We start from the raw sequence: 18,322 nt of genomic DNA on the forward strand, positions 1-18,322 counted from the left end.
CTCTAACGCTTCGACTATTTTCAGTGGCCGCTAACCCAAGGCCGTGGTGGCACCAGCAACGGCCACGAATTCTTAGCCCCAAATGGCCCAAATATTTGATCTCTGGTCTCCTTCAGAAAAACAGCAACTCACATTTATATAGCAATTTTAACATAGTAAAACATCCCAAGGTGCTTCACAGGGGCGTAATCAAACACAAATTGACACTGAGCCAAAGAAGGAGACATTAGGACGGGAGACCAAAAGCCTACACGGCTGATTTTTTTCTCGCGCTCCCTATCCCAAAGATACTTGATACAAACTGTAGAGTCATGACTGCTGCCCAGCTGAGATCCACTAAGTCAGCACAGACCAGCGCTGAAGCCTGGGGCCTTCAAGGCTGCACGGTTTATTACCACCCTTGGGGGGGGGGAAGTGGGGCTGTGGTGGAGGTGATGCATTCTACTACTTGACCATTGGTGGGGCCCAGGATTTTCATTTAAATATCTATAGAGGCCTGTACGTGTGACATGAGCTTTCGGTATGAAGCTCATTTCGCATTCTTCCAGTTTCAGAAGAGTAAAAAGAAGTTAAAGAGAAAGATAAAAAATCTAACTGGTAAAAGTGCTGCTAAAATGAAGATAAAATGGTTGAAATATTAAGGAGGGGAACACGAAGCCGCTGTCCAGTATTTGCTGTACACAAATGCTGGTAATTTTCTTGGGAATTCAGTGGAAGATTGGCAGAAACTCCGGATAAACCACGTAAGTGGGGTTTCTGCCAATCTTTGAAGTTACAGGGGCCAGTCAGGAGAGCTCCTGAGGGAATTCCTGCTGCCACCCTCCCAGAGGATTTTGAAGTCAGTGTGCAGGGTACTTGATAAGTTAAGAGGACTGAATATCAACAGATCTCCTAGCGTCCTCTTGTGCATCCCCCAATTCCTTCGCTCCACCATTGGTGGCCGTGCCTTCAGCCGTGTAGGCTCTAAGCTCTGGAATTCCCTCCCTAAACCTCTCCGCCTCTCTACCTCTCTTGCCTCCTTTAAGATGCTCCTTAAAACCTTCCTCTTTGACCACCCGTCCTAATGTCTCCTTCTTTGGCTCAGTGTCAATTTGTGTTTGATTACGCCCCTGTGAAGCACCTTGGGATGTTTTACTATGTTAAAATTGCTATATAAATGCGAGTTATTGTTTTTCTGAAGGAGACGAGAGATCAAATATTTGGGGCATTTGGGGCTAAAAATTCGTGGCCGTTGCCGATGTCACCATGGCCTCGGGTTAACGGCCGCTGAAACTGGGCGAAGCGTTAGGAGAAAAATTGGTGCTGAGGGCTAAAGATTTGTAGCCCAGTGCTAACTCACCGTCCAACGCCCTCCTGGTGGCGTAAGTCTCGCCATCGGAGGCGAAGTTGCCGTCCAGAAGCGGCGATCCCTCGTCTACCAGCCTCTGGAAGTGAGGCAGTGAGTTCGCTAGACGTTGTGGGACAGTAAAAGGGCAATGCCATCTGAACTAATAAAAATTAAAATTAATTTTAAAAATGCAGTTTTCGACCCTTACTGCCTTTAAAAAAAAATTAACATTAAAGAGAAGTCCCAAATGGGAGTCTTCAGCTCTTCAAGCTGAATTCCCTCCCTCATAATAAAAAGCAGCCAGTTTGGAAAACAAAGAGTCTGCCTCAAAAATCCTGTTGCTTTTTTTGAGGATGCTACTGGTAGACAGTGGAACTCTCAGACGGTTATTGAGGAAGTTCCATATGACAGACGGCTAATCAAACTAAACATCATAGGAATCTAGGGCACAAAATAAGGCTGAGTAAGAAGTTGATTAAACATTACAAAACAAAAGTCGCGAATTTCCTCTGAATTATTCCTGCTCCGCCATCGTAACTTCACCGGAAGTGCAGCAGAAATCCCATTAGGCACATAACTGGGATTTCGGCCCAACTTTCAGTGAAGCTATGATGGGAAAGCTGGAGCAGCTCCAAGGAAATTACTGGCAAAAGAGTACTTGTGAGAGCCCTAGGCTCTGCTATTTACAGGTAGGTGGGGAGGGAGCGGGGGAACGTGTTGTGGGAGGGAAATCCCGGGGATGCAGAGGTCCTGCTGACTGTAATGGCAGAACATTTGCTTGAGGGGTCAGGGGTCGACTCCTGCTCCTCCTGGCCCACAAACAGTGCTATAAAAAGCACTTACCTGCTGGATCCGGCTGCTTCCGCCTCTCTTTAGCTGCCGGGTTTCCCGAACCCCGGGAAATCCATGCAGGAGGCGTTCATTTCAAATCGCTGTTAAAATATCAGGAAAGGAGCCTCATTTAAATACTATAATCCTGGGCCCGCCTCTCCCGAGCGGGTTACTCGGATGTCCCGCTATCCACCGCAGTTAAAGCGGAAACAGACTCATGCGCAGCGGGTTGGGGTCGGGTGTCGTGAATTTGACGACTTAACCCCCCCCGCCCCCAACACTCTCCTGCTTGTCACGGGGCGGGTGTTAAAATTTCCCCCCTCCCCATAGTGTTAGATGGAGGGGAGGGGGTGTTAGTAAAATCCTACAGGATCAGTGTTTGACAGCCATTGTTTTTAATCTGCATAAGTTGTGCTTATAGTTTGAATATACGTATGCAATGAATGGAACCGAATTATGACACGGAGTTGTGGAAAATGACCAGGGAGTTACAATAGCCTCTTCACAGTCAGTGTCTGGACTATGTGGAGATGCAGTTGAAATGCTAATGGAATGCTGGGATATAGAAGTAGAACAGAGGAGTGTAAATCTATAGAGGCTATGCTGAAGCTTTATAATACACTGTTCACATAAGGTATTGTGTTCCGCTCTTATTACTAAGTGGTAGTTTGGCTTAATTGTTCTCACCCTTGCCTTTGAGTCAGATGGTTGTAGGTTTAAGCCCCACTCCAGGACTTTTTTTTTAAATGAGTTCCTGGGATGTGGGCGTCGCTGGCAAGGCCAGTATTTATTGCCCATCCCTAATTGCCCTTGAGAAGGTGGTGGTGAGCCACCGCCTTCAACCGCTGCAGTCCGTGTGGTGAAGGTACTCCCACAGTGCTGTTAGGTAGGAAGTCCCAGGAGTTTGACCCAGCGATGATGAAGGAATGGCGATATGCTTCCAAGTCAGGATGGTGTGTGACTTGGAGGGGAACTTGGAGGTGGTAGTGTTCCCATGCACCTGCTGCCCTTGTCCTTCTAGGTGGAAGAGGTCACGGGTTTGGGAGGTGCTGCCGAAGAAGCCTTGGCGAGTTGCTGCAGTGCATCTTGTAGATGGTACACACTGCAGCCACGGTACGCCGGTGGTGGAGGGAGTGAATCTTTAAGGTGGTGGATGGGGTGCCAATCAAGCGGGCTGCTTTGTCCTGGATGGTGTCGAGCTTCATGAGTGTTGTTGGAGCTGCACTCATCCAGGCAAATGGGGAATATTCCATCACACTCCTTACTTGTGCCTTGTAGATGATGGAGTATATCCTAACTCTTCCATTGAATTCCAACTCTTTTGTAAAGTAACGTTCCCGTCTTGGGGTCTAATTGTATTTTTACTTATGCCAGATTATTCCAAACATTTCTCCTCTTTGAGTATATAAGTAGGCAGACGGTTCATTATTGGAGATGCTGTCTTTTGGATGAGCCGTCAAACCAAGGTCCAAGGTGGATTTAACTGCCCCATGGCATTATTTGAAGAAGACCAGGGAGTTGTGCCAGTGTCCGGGACAACATTCCTCCCTACAACATAGACAGATTCGCTGGTTATACATCTCATTTGCTGTTTGTGGAATCTTCCTATGTGCATGTCTACACTTGGAGTATGATAAATGCAAGTCTTTCTTGCCGTGCCACAGGAAAGATATCTAGACATTGGAGAGGTTGTGGTGATCCAAGTATAAAGGAGATGAGCTATGAGAACAGATTAGAAGAGTTTAAACTTTACAGACCAGAGAGAGGGCAGATAAGGAGGACCTCATCAAAATATATAAAATATTAAAAGTAAGATAAACCCAAGATATTACAATAAAGTTAGCCAATAAATTAGGAGCAGATGAGACACATGTAAATTTATGAAAAGGACATATGAAACAGATAGCAAGGAAAACTTCACTCAAAGAGTGAGAAATGTTTGGAATAATCTGGCATAAGTAAAAATACAATTAGACCCCAAGACTTGTTACTTTACAAAAGAGTTGGACTTAAATGGAAGAGTTAAAATATTATATCAATGGGCTTTGATGGGACAATTTGGATACTAGACGAGTGGGCTTTGATGGGACTCTAAATGGATGCACTACAAAGGAAGAGTTAATACACTGGATGGTTGAGCTTCAATGGGCTTTGGTGGAAGAACTGGGATACTAGAAGAATGGGTTCTGAGGGGAGAGTTAGGGAATCAGAAGGATGGATTGCAATGGGGGAGTTAACGTACAAAAGGGATGGGTTTTGATGGGCGAGTTAATCTACTGAAGGGATGAGCTACTGTAACAGACACTGTGTATTTGTGTCTGATTTTGCTTTGGTAGTTGCTATGTTCAAACTCAGTCATTGCGCAAAGGGAGTTTGGCAGCCAGCCGAAGCTGGAAATCCTGTAGCAGGTGTGTTTGTTGTTGTGCTTTTCCCTGGTAAACAACCGTGAGAGAGAATGTAACACAATTTTCAAATACATAGACTTCATGATTAGTTGAGTTTGCATTGGACTGATAGTTTGAATTTGAGAGGTCAGATATTCCAAACGTAGGATGTCCCAGTAACTCTTTTCCAGGATATTAAAGAAACCATTTTGTTTGACTCGAGGCAGTTAGAAGGCCTCTTAAAGAATACAGTCATAGAGTCATACAGCACAGAAAGAGGCCCTTTGGCCCATTGTGTCCGGGCTGGCCATCAAGCCCTATCTATTCTAATCCCGTTTTCCAGCACTTGGTCCGTAGCCTTGTATGCTATGGTGTTTCAAGTGCTCATCTAAATGCTTCTTGAATATTGTGAGAGTTCCTGCCTCTACCACCCTTTCAGGCAGTGAGTTCCAGATTCCAACCACCCTCTGGGTGAAAAAGTTTTTCCTCAAATCCCCTCTAAACCTCCTGCCCCTTATCTTGAAACTATGCCCCCTGGTTATTGACCCATGTACTAAGGGGAAAAGTTCCTTTCTATCTACCCTATCTGTGGTGTATGTAACCGTTCCACCTTTAAGAGAACTATTTTAAGAGATGCACTACTTTATCTTGGCTGCTGTATACTGTAATACCGGTGGTGACCACACCGGTATATAAGTGCTGTGTAATGATTTATTGGGCAGTTCAGCCTGACCTTCGACTAGTAAAGACCTGTTGAATTTATTCTTGTGGTCTGTGTGCAGTGATTCTTATTAACAATAACTAGAACACACAGACTTAACAGTGGCGACGATGACGATCTTACCCTGCGGCAGAGATATATCCAAGGCAGTTTAACGGGCGTCGAGAAGAGGCATCCGCCCTCATCATCCTGCTGAGAAAAGACTCGGGTCTGAAGAGCAAGGAAGAATCCTGACACGAAGCCTTCCATCAGCAACAGGCAGTGATCATCCCTTCTACCACGGTGGTGGGTAAGCCGATCAGCGATGAGCAGCAAGTCGGCCACGTTGGCTGTGAAGTAGGGGAGGGAAAAACGGAGGATATAAGGGCGGAGAACTCGACCACGGCCGGGGAAAAGAGCCGGACAGAAGTCGGGGCCAGAGGCGCTGAGACTGGGGCAGCTTAAGGCACGGGAGCCGCGGTGAATGCAAACGCAGCCGGTGTAAAAGACCGGGCTGCAAGCGGGCTGGGAGACGCAACAGCGTCAAGAGAGAGCTCGACAGCGACCGGGGAAAAAGGCCGGGCAGCTACCGAGGCCGCGAGGCGCGGGAGAAAATAAAATTAATAAAAATGTTTTTAAAAAACCGCGGAGAACTCAGCCGCAGCCGGGGGAAAGGACCGGACTGCAAGGGGGGCTGGGAGGCACGATTTGAGAACCGCTGGGGAGGGCGAACGCAGCAATACGGCAATCGCCATTACAGCCAGCGGGGGAGAAAGGCAAACGCGGGAAGCCACCATTTTTGTAGGCGGGGGAAGAAGACAAGCGCGGGAAACCGCCATTTTGAAAAAATAAATAAATAAATAAAAGAAAAATTTCTTTTTGTTTCTCAAGAAGATTGCGAGGATGCCTAAGCGTGGTAACATCAACGATTTTGATGCCGATGTTGAAGATTGGGCCACGTATGTAGAACGCATAGAGATTTATTGTAAGGCAAATAAAATATCAGATGAAGATAAAGCACTAACCTTACTAAACTCAATGGGTGCGAAGACATACGGGCTATTGAAGCATCTTCTATCACCAGCTAAACCGGCGGATCAGGCTTTCGCTAATATTGTTGCTGTCCTGAGAAATCATTTGAACCCCACACCGCTGATGTTAGCGGAACGATTTAAATTTTATGCGAGAACGCAACTGAAAGAGGAAAGCAACGCGGAGTATTTAATTGAACTGCGTAAGCTAGCGAAATACTGTCAGTTTGGGGAAAGACTGACAGAGGCACTGAGAGACAAATTCGTGTGTGGATTGTCGAAAGAAGGAACACAAAAGCGGCTGCTTGAAGAGAATGATCTTACACTTGATAAGGCTGTCACTATTGCAGCAACGCACGAAGCCGCAGCGAGAGGCACTGCGGAAATGCAGCTGAAGGCAGCGGTACTCAGCGTAGATCAAATGGCTTTGGGTACAGTGAAATGTTATCGTTGTGGAAAGACAACACACGCTCAGAACCAATGCTGGTTTAAAAATCAGGAATGTAGAAAATGTGGCAAGCTTGGTCACATAGCTAAAGTATGCTGGTCAGGAAAGAAGACCAGCAACAAAAAGTCACCGCAGGAAAAGTGCAGAAAGGTACATAAGGTGGCTGAGAAGAGTTCGGATGAACAGAATTCGGATTCAGACTCCAACAGCAAGGAACTGGGTAGTCTGAGAATTCACAATGTGAGTAAGGAAGCTGACCTACAAACTATCTGGGTCACACTTCAGATAGCAGGAGTCCAAGTGAAGATGGAATTGGACACCGGATCGGCGTTGACGGCCATGAATAAGCAAGATTACAAAAGGTTATTCACACATATTCCCCTACGGGATACGGAGATGGTATTGCAGACATACACGGGGCAAAGAGTATACCCCATCGGAAAGATAAAAGTCAAGGTGGTACACAAGGGCAAAGAACACCAAGGAATGCACTTATATGTACTACCTGAGGGAGGTCCACCACTTCTGGGACGGGAGTGGATCAGGAAAATAAATATGGGCTGGCACTCCCTAAAAGCAATAACGGTAGATTCCGGAAAAAAAGATGTCAAACCTGAACGATTGTCCAGAATATTGGATGAGGCTAAAGAGGTGTTCCAACAGGGACTGGGAACACTGAGAGGAATTACGGCAAAAATCAAGATTGCAGAACATGCACAACCAAAATTTTTCAAAGCCAGACCGGTACCTTATGCGATACGACCTGCTGTGGAAGCTGAGCTGGAAGGGCTAGAACGTTCAGGAGTACTGTCTAAGGTGGACTGGAGTGAGTGGGCCACGCCCATTGTTCCCGTCATGAAGCGTTCATCGAGTAACAAGCCAGGGGAACCGGGGAAGGTCCGCATCTGTGGAGACTTCAAGATCACAGTTAATCCGGTGCTTCACACGGTGCAATATCCGCTTCCGCGGATTGAGGATATCTTTGCTTCATTGTCTGGTGGGAAACACTTCACCAAGATAGACCTGGCGCAAGTGTACTTACAGACGGAAGTTGAGGAAGAGTCGCGCCAGTATCTCACAATCAACACGCACAGAGGCTTGTATCGATATAATAGACTGGTTTTTGGAGTGGCTTCGGCTCCAGCAATTTGGCAGAGGGCCATGGAGCAGGTATTACAGGGAATTCCAAGCACTCAATGTTACTTGGACGATATCCTGATTACAGGAGATGACGATGAGGAACACCTTGCAAATTTGAAACTGGTGCTCACCAGATTGAAGGAATATGGACTTCGAGTTAATCGCCAGAAATGTGAGTTCTTTCAGAAACGGATCTCGTACTGTGGTCATGTCATTGACCAGGAGGGGCTGCACAAGTCACCTGACAAGATCGAAGCTGTTGTGAAGGCTCCCGCTCCGGAAAATGTATCCCAGTTGAGGTCGTTCCTAGGGTTGATTAACTATTACCATAAGTTTCTGCCAAATCTATCCACGGTGCTGCACCCGCTGAACGCTCTTTTGCAGAAAGAAGTACCATGGAAGTGGAGCGAGGACTGTAAGAAGGCCTTTCGCAAAAGCAAGGCATTGATCACCTCAGAGGAAGCGTTGGCTCACTTCAACCCAACGCTACCTATTCGTTTAGCTTGTGATGCTTCTCCTTATGGTATTGGAGCAGTACTCTCACACAAGTTGCCAAATGGCTTGGAAAGGCCAGTCGCATTTGCATCCAGATCATTGACCTCCGCTGAGCGCAACTATGCTCAGGTAGATAGGGAGGCTCTCAGCCTTGTGTGGGGAGTAAAGAAGTTTAATCATTACCTGCAGGGCCAGAAGTTTACACTGCTGACAGACCACCAGCCGTTGGTATCCATTTTTAACCCTAAGAAGGGTGTTTCGGTGATGACAGCACAGAGGCTCCAGAGATGGTCCCTTTTCCTAGGGGCACATCAATATCAGATAGAATTCAAAGGTACAAAGCAGCATGGTAATGCTGATGGGCTGTCGCGCCTGCCACTACCTACTGAGGAGGAGGCACCGACGGTTGACCCGGTGGAGTTATTTCACTCGACCATCATCGAATGTTTACCTGTCACCAATGCAAATATTGAAAGGGAGACTAGGAATGACCCGACACTGTCCCGGGTCTACGAATTGACAGTAAAGGGATGGCCAGCCCATGGTGATCCACTGTTACCGGCATTCTCAGCAAGACGAGAACAGCTGTCCATCTGTCAGGGAACATTGATGTATGGAACAAGGGTGATTATCCCTCCTAAGTTAAGAGAGAGAGTTCTAAAAGAACTACATGAAGGTCATCTGGGGGGAGTCAAGATGAAAAGCCTTGCTAGGGCTTATGTGTGGTGGCCGGGTATCGACCAACAGATAGAGGATCTGACGAAAAGCTGCTCAGGGTGCCAAAAAGTCCAAAATGCACCTCCAATTGCACCGCTGCATCCATGGGAATGGCCTTCAACCCCATGGCAACGTGTACATATTGACTTTGCTGGTCCATTCATGGACTCCATGTTTTTAATTGCGGTGGACGCACATTCTAAATGGCCAGAAGTGATTAAAATGACTACCACTACCTCGGAGAAGACGATCGCGGTGCTAAGAACGATATTTGCAAGAAATGGATTGCCAGAGCAAATATGTTCAGACAATGGACCACAGTTCGTGTCAGAGGAATTCCAGAAATTCCTGAAGAAGAATGGGGTGAAACATTATACCTCTGCCCCATATCATCCAGCTACGAATGGGCTGGCCGAGAGGTTTGTACAGACGTTCAAAAAGGCAATAAAGGCCATGAGCGAAGATCAGATTCCACTGCAACACAAGGTGGACAATTTCCTACTGGCATATCGAAACGCCACCCATGCAACAACAAACCAAAGTCCTGCCATGATGTTCTATAACAGGAGGTTGCGGTCCAGGTTGGGCTTGTTAAAACCAAATGTGCGGAGTGAAGTCGAAAACAAACAGTTCCAGCATATCAATAACAAGCCCACTCGGAGTTTTGAAATAGGACAACCGGTGTTAGCCAGGGACTATAAAAACGAGAAATGGCAATCTGGAACAATTCGGGCCAGACAAGGCAAGGACCCCTGATGTACACGGTAGATGTTGGTGAAAATGTAATGCGACGTCATGCTGACCAACTGGTGGGATCGAGAACAAGGGTCGAGCCCATGGTTACGACAGAGACAACCGTGGAGGAAGTTAGTGAACCTGAAGCATCTACCTCAGAAGTGAATATACCTGATGATGATGTCCTATCCATAGGGGATCAACTAGATGAGTCACCTCAGCAACGAGAACCAGAGACCCCTGAAAGGCGCTATCCGTCTCGGATCAGGAGGCCTCCTCAGAGACTGAATCTGTGAACTGTTTTTACATGAAGTTGTGTATATATGTTATTATGTTATGTTAAATGGGGACTATATACTGTTAAGCTAAAAAGGGAGGATTGTGGTGTATGTAACCGTTCCACCTTTAAGAGAACTATTTTAAGAGATGCACTACTTTATCTTGGCTGCTGTATACTGTAATACCGGTGGTGACCACACCGGTATATAAGTGCTGTGTAATGATTTATTGGGCAGTTCAGCCTGACCTTCGACTAGTAAAGACCTGTTGAATTTATTCTTGTGGTCTGTGTGCAGTGATTCTTATTAACAATAACTAGAACACACAGACTTAACACTATCTATGCCCCTCATAATTTTGTACACCTCAATCAGGTCCCCCCTTAACCTTCTCTGCTCTAAGGAAAACAACCCCAGCCTGTCCAGTCTCTCTTCATAGCTGAAGCGCTCCAGCCCAGGTAACATCCTGGTGAATCTCCTCTGCACCCTCTCCAATGCAATCACATCCTTCCTATAGTGTGGCGACCAGAACTGCACACAGTATTCCAGCTGTGGCCTAACTAGCGTTTTGTACAGCTCCATCATAACCTCCCTGCCCTTATATTCTATGCCTCGGCTAATGAAGGCAAGTATCCCATATGCCTTTTTAACCACCTTATCTATCTGTCCTGCTGCCTTCAGGGATCTATGTACATGCACACCAAGATCCCTCTGATCCTCTGACCTTCCTAGGGTCCTACCATTCATTGTGTATTCCCTTGCCTTGTTAGTCCTCCCAAAATGCATCACCTCACACTTTTCAGGGTTAAATTCCATTTGCCACTGTTCTGCCCATCTAACCAACCCATCTATATCGTCCTGTAGCCTGAGGCTTCCCTCCTCGCTATTTACCACTCCACCAATTTTCGTGTCATCTGCGAATTTACTGATCATACCTCCTACATTCATATCTAAATCATTAATGTACACTACAAACACAAAGGACCCAGCACCAATCCCTGCGGTACACCACTAGACACAGGCTTCAAGTCACAAAAACAACCTTCAACCATCACCCTCTGCCTCCTGCCAGTAAGCCAATTTTGGATTCAATGTGCCAAATTGCCCTGGATCTCATGGGCTCTTACCTTCTTGACCAGTCTCCCATGCGGGACTTTGTCAAAAGCCTTACTGAAGTCCATGTAGACTACATCAACTGCGCTACCCTCATCGACACACCTAGTCACCCCCTCTCAAAATTCAATCAAATTGGTTCGACATGATCTCCCCCTGACAAAGCCATGCTGACTATCCTTGATTAATCCTTGCCTCTCCAAGTGGAGACTAATTCTGTCCCTCAGAATTTTTTCCAATAATTTCCCTACCACTGATGTTAGGCTCACTGGCCTGTAATTCCCTGGTTTATCCCTATTACCCTTCTTGAATAATGGTACTACGTTAGCTGTCCTCCAGTCCTCTGGCACCTCCCCTGTGGCCAGAGAGGTTCTGAAAATTTGTGTCAGAGCCCCTGCAATCTCCTCCCTTGCCTCACACAGCAGCCTGGGATACATCTCGTCTGGGCCTGGGGATTTATCCACTTTTAAGCTCACTAAAACCGCTAGTACCTCCTCCCTCTCAATATTAATTTGTTCAAGTATATCACAATCCCCCTGCCTGATTTCTATGCCTACATCGTCCTTCTCCATAGTGAACACAGATGCAAAATATTCATTTAAAACCTCACCTACATCTTCCAGCTCTACACACAGATTGCCACTTTGGTCCCTAATGGGCCCTACTTTTTCCCTGGTTATCCTCTTGCCCTTAATATACTTATAAAACACCTTGGGATTTTCCTCTATTTTGCCCGCCAGTGTTTTTTCATGCCCCCTCTTTGCGCTCCTAATTTCTTTTTTAAGTACCCCCCTGCACTTTCTATACTCCTCTAGGGCTACCACTGTTTTTAGTCCTTTGTATCTGCCAAAAGCCTCCCTTTTTTTGCTAATCCATTCTTGTATATCCCTTGACATCCAGCGTTCCCTGGGCTTGTTGGTCCCACCCTTGACCTTTACGGGAACATGTTGGCATTGTACTCTCTCTATTTCCTTTCTGAAAGACTCCCACTGCTCTGATGTGGATTTTCCTACAAGTATCTGATCCCAGTCCACTTTGGCCAGATCCTGCCTTATCATATTAAAATCGGCCTTCCCCCAATTTAGAACCTTTATTTCCGGTCCATCTCTGTCCTTTTCCATAACTACCTTAAATCTCACCGAATTATGGTCACTGTCACCAAAATGCTCTCTTACTGACACATCTATCACTTGCCCGGCTACATTCCCTAGAATTAGGTCCAGTACCGCCCCCCCTCTTGTAGGACTTTCTACATGCTGGCTCTCCTGGATGCACTTTAAGAATTCCGCACCCTCTAAGCTAACTCTGACTATCCCAGTTAATATTGGGGAAGTTGAAATCCCCTACTATTATTACCCTATTATTTCTACATTTCTCTGAGATTTGCCTAGTTAGTTGTGGAAGTTATTTGTTGAAAATCTCAGAAAATCTCAGAAGACAACTTTTGAGAATCCTGAAAAGTAGAAAACTACTATTTGTATTAAAAGTCAGATATAAAAGATTAGAATTGTTCTTAAAGTTGGAATCTTTATTATTACTTTATGTAGCAAAGGAGTTAGCAAATACTGTTAGATTATTTGATTATTAAATTAATTTCATATACTTAGTTTTAAATAAGGTTTCATGTGATGCTCTACCACTTTTGAAGAGTGAAGTGAGATCTTATAAAAGCACAAGTTAGACCAGTACCTACACCAAAGCAATTACTAAATAGGGTTTACTGTCTGTTTAGCCAGGTGCGTAACCGACAGCTTACCTAGATCTCAAGGCAAGGATAGACACTCTTGCAGATTTCAGGAATTGGGGCTCAGCCATTAGAGTGATCTAAGAACTGAAAGCCAAAATAATCTAGGGTAAGAAGGATAGAAAAGACTCCAAAAATATAAAATCTGTTGTGCGTGAAATTGTCTCTGTTTTTCATCCCTGACTTTTCTTGTGTTCTGCTTTTAGACTGAAACAGAAGGAACTGTTAGGCAAAGACATGACCCTAGTCACAAGAAGCTTCAGGAGGTCCTGGTGGTCATTGGAGGACGGGCAATGGAAGAGTCAGACGATGAAGAAGATGAAGATAACCAGATCCTGTCGAGAAACAGTGCTTTTTACGACATCAGGACCAGTGAGTTACACCATGATGAGCTGTACGTTATAGAACAGGATTTTCTGCACTTAGTGTGGGAGATGGCGATGAAGCCTGTTAGATGATTCCTTTTGGTTGCTACATGTAGCAATAACAGAAATGTAGAAAGATTTCATGCATTCACTCTTTATTGTGAGATTGCAAACATGTCCATAATGTCACTAACTCAAAATGATCAGAGAGAATTATACCTGCTGATTACCTTTAGTCCCAGAATGTTCTAATTCATTGTAAGCTGATTTCTGTTAATATGGGTGAATGACCAAGGGCTTCCTGACTGTACAGATCGTGCTCTGAACAGTCCAGGCACAGGAATAAATCCCAGAGGCTCTGGGCCCAGTGTGGTCAGTGTGACAGATGTATGGAGCATTGGGAGGAAATCCTGGAAGTCTTGTGACTAAACCATTGTGGGTCTCATCTGACAGTATATAAAGAAAGTTCCTCTGTTTGGTTTAAGCCCTGCAGTGTGCACATTTGTGGGAAGAAAAATAATTAACAGAAACAGGAAAACTCATGAGAAAATTTGCAGCTGACACAATTACATCTTGTGCAATAATACCTGGAGAGTGAGGGACTGTGGTATGGTGTGTTAGACATTGGTACTGGGTAGTGTGGTGTGTGTTAGACACTGGGACTGGGTAGTGTGGTGTGTGTTAGACACTGGGACTGGATAGTGTGGTGTGTGTTAGACACTGGGACTGGATAATGTGGTGTGTGTTAGACACTGGGACTGGGTAGTATGGTGTGTGTTAGACACTGGGACTGGATAGTGTGGTGTGTGTTAGACACTGGGACTGGGTAGTGTGGTGTGTGTTAGACACTGGGACTGGGTAGTGTGGTGTGTGTTAGACATTGGGACTGGATAGTGTGGTGTGTGTTAGACACTGGGACTGGGTAGTGTGGTGTGTGTTAGACACTGGGACTGGGTAGTGTGGTGTGTGTTAGACACTGGGACTGGATAGTGTGGTGTGTGTTAGACACTGGGACTGGATAGTGTGGTGTGTGCTAGACACTGGGACTGGATAGTGTGGTGTGTGTTAGACACTGGGACTGGGTAGTGTGGTGTGTGTTAGACACTGGGACTGGATAGTGTGGTGTGTGTTAGACACTGGGACTGGATAATGTGGTGTGTGTTAGACACTGGGACTGGGTAGTGTGGTGTGTGTTAGACACTGGGACTGGATAGTGTGGTGTGTGTTAGGCACTGGGACTGGATAGTGTGGTGTGTGTTAGACACTGGGACTGGGTAGTGTGGTGTGTGTTAGACACTGGTACTGGGTAGTGTGGTGTGTGTTAGACACTGGGACTGGATAATGTGGTGTGTGTTAGACACTGGGACTGGGTAGTGTGGTGTGTGTTAGACACTGGGACTGGATAGTGTGGTGTGTGTTAGACACTGGGACTGGATAGTGTGGTGTGTGTTAGACACTGGGACTGGGTAGTGTGGTGTGTGTTAGACACTGGTACTGGGTAGTGTGGTGTGTGTTAGACACTGGGACTGGATAGTGTGGTGTGTGTTAGACACTGGGACTGGATAATGTGGTGTGTGTTAGACACTGGGACTGGATAGTGTGGTGTGTGTTAGACACTGGGACTGGATAGTGTGGTGTGTGTTAGACACTGGGACTGGATAATGTGGTGTGTGTTAGACACTGGGACTGGGTAGTGTGTGTGATGAAATATTCCATTCATCACTCATCAGTATTTCTCTGCCTGTGACTGTGGTTGGTTTCAGTTTCATTTCCATTGTATTGTACTGTGTAGGGCTCCGCCCATACCTGGCTCCTATGTAAGCTGGCCCAGCCTGCAGCACATCCAGTACGGCAGACCTCTGGATGGAAGATACATTCTCCTCTGTGTGTTACCTTCTAAGTCAATAAAAGCCTTCTCATAATCGAAGGTGTGCAGAGGGAACCCCGCCGGAAAACCCGCCACCGCCGCGTGTGCGCCGTGGGAGCGGCCATCTTGGACGCCATCTTGCCCGACCTCGTGGGGTCCGCCATCTTGTGAGCAGACAGCGTGGACGCCATCTTGTCTCGATCAGGGCCCTACAGTGGCATCGGTCACAGTGGACCAGACCAGGCCGCACCCGCTATCCAAATCAATGGTGGACATCGAGGTAAACGGCTGCAGGGTTAAATGTTTAATTGACAGTGGAAGCACGGAGAGTTTTATCCACCCTGAACTGGTACAACAACTCTCCCTAAAGGTGGTCCCTACTCGGGGTACCATCTCCATGGCTGATAAAACCCAGACATCGACCATTATGGGTTACTGCACGGTACAATTGTCCGTTAACGGGACTGTATACGATAATTTTAAAGTATTAATCATGAAGAATCTATGTGCGAGCGTGATCTTGGGCCTGGATTTCCAGTGCTACCACCAAAGCATCACGCTCAATTACGGTGGGTCCCAGCCGCCCCTCACAGTGTGCGGTCTGGCTACCCTGAAGGTAAAGCCGCCTTCGCTATTCGCGAACCTTACCCCTAACTGCCGGCCAATAGCGACCAAAAGCAGGAGGTACAGCTGGGAGGACAGGCGGTTTATCGCGACCGAGGTAGACAGGCTCCTGAAAGAGCGCATTATTGAACGCAGCAATAGCCCGTGGCGCGCCCAAGTGGTGGTGGTAAGGGGTAGCGAGAAGAAACGGATGGTGATCGACTATAGCCAAACGATCAACAGGTACACCCAACTAGACGCCTACCCGCTACCCCGCATATCAGAAATGGTGAACCAAATCGCCCAATACCGGGTGTTCTCCACCATCGACCTCAAGTCAGCGTACCACCAGCTCCCTATCAGACCAGAGGACCGCCCGTACACCGCCTTCGAGGCGAACGGACGCCTCTACCAATTCCTCAGAGTCCCCTTTGGGGTGACGAATGGGGTCTCGGTCTTCCAGAGGGAGATGGACCGCATGGTCGATGACCACCACTTGCAGGCAACCTTCCCCTACCTCGACAACGTCACCATCTGCGGTCACAACCAGCAGGATCACGACTCGAACCTCGAGAGGTTCCTGAAAACCGCACAAAAACTCAACCTCACCTACAACGAGGACAAGTGCGTTTACAACACCACGCGCCTCTGCATACTAGGCAGCGTGGTGGAGAATGGGGAAATCGGACCAGACCCCGACCGATTGCGCCCCCTACGGGAGCTGCCCCTGCCCAACACTCCCAAAGCCCTGAAAAGGTGCCTGGAGTTATTTTCTTATTATTCCCAATGGGTCCCCAACTACTCCGACAAAGCCCGCCCCCTCTTGAAAGCATCCTCTTTTCCGCTCTCTGCTGAGGCCTATGCCGCCTTCAAAGCATTAAGCAGGATATTGAGCGGGCCACGCTACAGGCAGTGGACGAGAACACTCCCTTTCAAGTGGAAAGTGATGCGTCTGACTTTGCCTTGGCGGCCACCCTCAACCAGGCGGGGCGGCCCGTAGCTTTCTTCTCGAGGACCCTCCAAGGCCCCGAGATCAGACACTCCTCCGTAGAAAAGGAGGCCCAAGCCATCGTGGAGGCAGTGCGCCACTGGCGCCACTACCTAGCCGGCAAACGCTTCACCCTACTTACCGACCAGCAGTCGGTAGCGTTTATGTTCAATAATAAACAGAGGGGGAAGATTAAAAATGATAAGATTCTTAGGTGGCGGATCGAGCTCTCCACCTTCGATTATGACATCATTTACCGGCCAGGGGCCCTTAACGAATCCCCCGACGCCCTCTCACGAGGGATGTGTGCCAGCGCCACCGGGGATCGGCTACAGACCCTCCACAACGACCTCTGCCACCCAGGGGTCACGCGGCTGTTCCACTTCATAAAGTCCCGCAACTTACCCTACTCGATTGAGGAAGTTCGGTCCCTGACCAGGAACTGTCGCACTTGCGCTGAGTGCAAGCCTCGGTTCTACCGCCCAGATAGAGCCCACTTAATCAAAGCTACACGGCCCTTTGAGCGGCTCAGCTTAGATTTCAAGGGCCCCCTCCCGTCCGTCGACCGCAATGTTTACTTCCTGAACATTGTGGACGAATACTCTCGTTTCCCATTCGCCTTCCCCTGCCCAGACATGACCAGCGCCACGGTCATTAAATGCCTCAACAGCCTGTTCTGCCTGTTTGGTATGCCGAGCTACATCCATACGGATAGGGGGGCGTCCTTCATGAGTGAAGAGCTACGCCAGTACATGCTGTCCAGGGGGATCGCCACGAGCCGTACCACCAGCTACAACCCCCGGGGTAACGGTCAAGTGGAGTGAGAGAACGGGACAGTATGGAAAGCAGCCACTCTAGCTCTAAGGACCAAAGGCCTCCCTATCTCCCGCTGGCAGGAAGTCCTCCCAGATGTGCTCCATTCGATACGGTCGCTATTGTGTACTGCCACTAATGTCACGCCTCATGAGCGAATGTTTGTCTTTCCCCGGAAATCCACCTCAGGCGTATCCATGCCGTCATGGCTCTCCACCCCAGGTCCGGTATTCGTGCGAAGGCATGTGAGGGGCCACAAGACGGACCCTCTCGTGGAGTCAGTGCACCTACTCCACGCCAACCCCCAATACGCGTATGTCCGGCACGCCGATGGAAGGGAGGACACGGTGTCCATAAAGGACGTCGCCCCAGCCGGTAACGACAACAACCACGACAACAGCAGCAACAACGACCACAGCAACTCTTACCCACCCACTACTCTTTCATCAACCCCGGAAGAACATCGACCAACGGTACCCCCACCAACTACCCCTTCAACAACCCTGGCGGCACCCCCGGCAGAGACCCAGGAGGCCACCGGGGACACCCAGCCGACACCCGCGGCACCACAACAGCCACGTCGGTCGCAAAGGACTATCAAACCCCCGAGCAGACTAAATCTATAGAAGGGGTGAATGTGATGAAATATTCCATTCATCACTCATCAGTATTTCTCTGCCTGTGACTGTGGTTGGTTTCAGTTTCATTTCCATTGTATTGTACTGTGTGTAGGGCTCCGCCCA

At 47.6% G+C, this 18,322-nt stretch overlaps 1 protein-coding gene across 2 annotated transcripts in view; it reads left to right on the forward strand.

The window, feature by feature from the left end:
• The window catches only part of klhl30 (kelch-like family member 30), a 191,589-nt gene that overhangs the window by 14,127 nt on the left and 159,140 nt on the right, over positions 1–18,322 (forward strand). For both annotated transcript variants that reach the window (XM_085990697.1, XM_085990696.1), the window contains exon 3: positions 13,150–13,315. In XM_085990697.1, the coding sequence (XP_085846823.1) occupies positions 13,150–13,315 (166 nt within the window). The remainder of the gene's footprint in view (positions 1–13,149; positions 13,316–18,322) is intronic.

Source organism: Somniosus microcephalus, chromosome 6 (assembly GCF_052327205.1).
Source record: "Somniosus microcephalus isolate GS21.2 chromosome 6, FLI_Smic_1.0, whole genome shotgun sequence".
NCBI classification, from domain to species: Eukaryota; Metazoa; Chordata; class Chondrichthyes; order Squaliformes; family Somniosidae; genus Somniosus; species Somniosus microcephalus.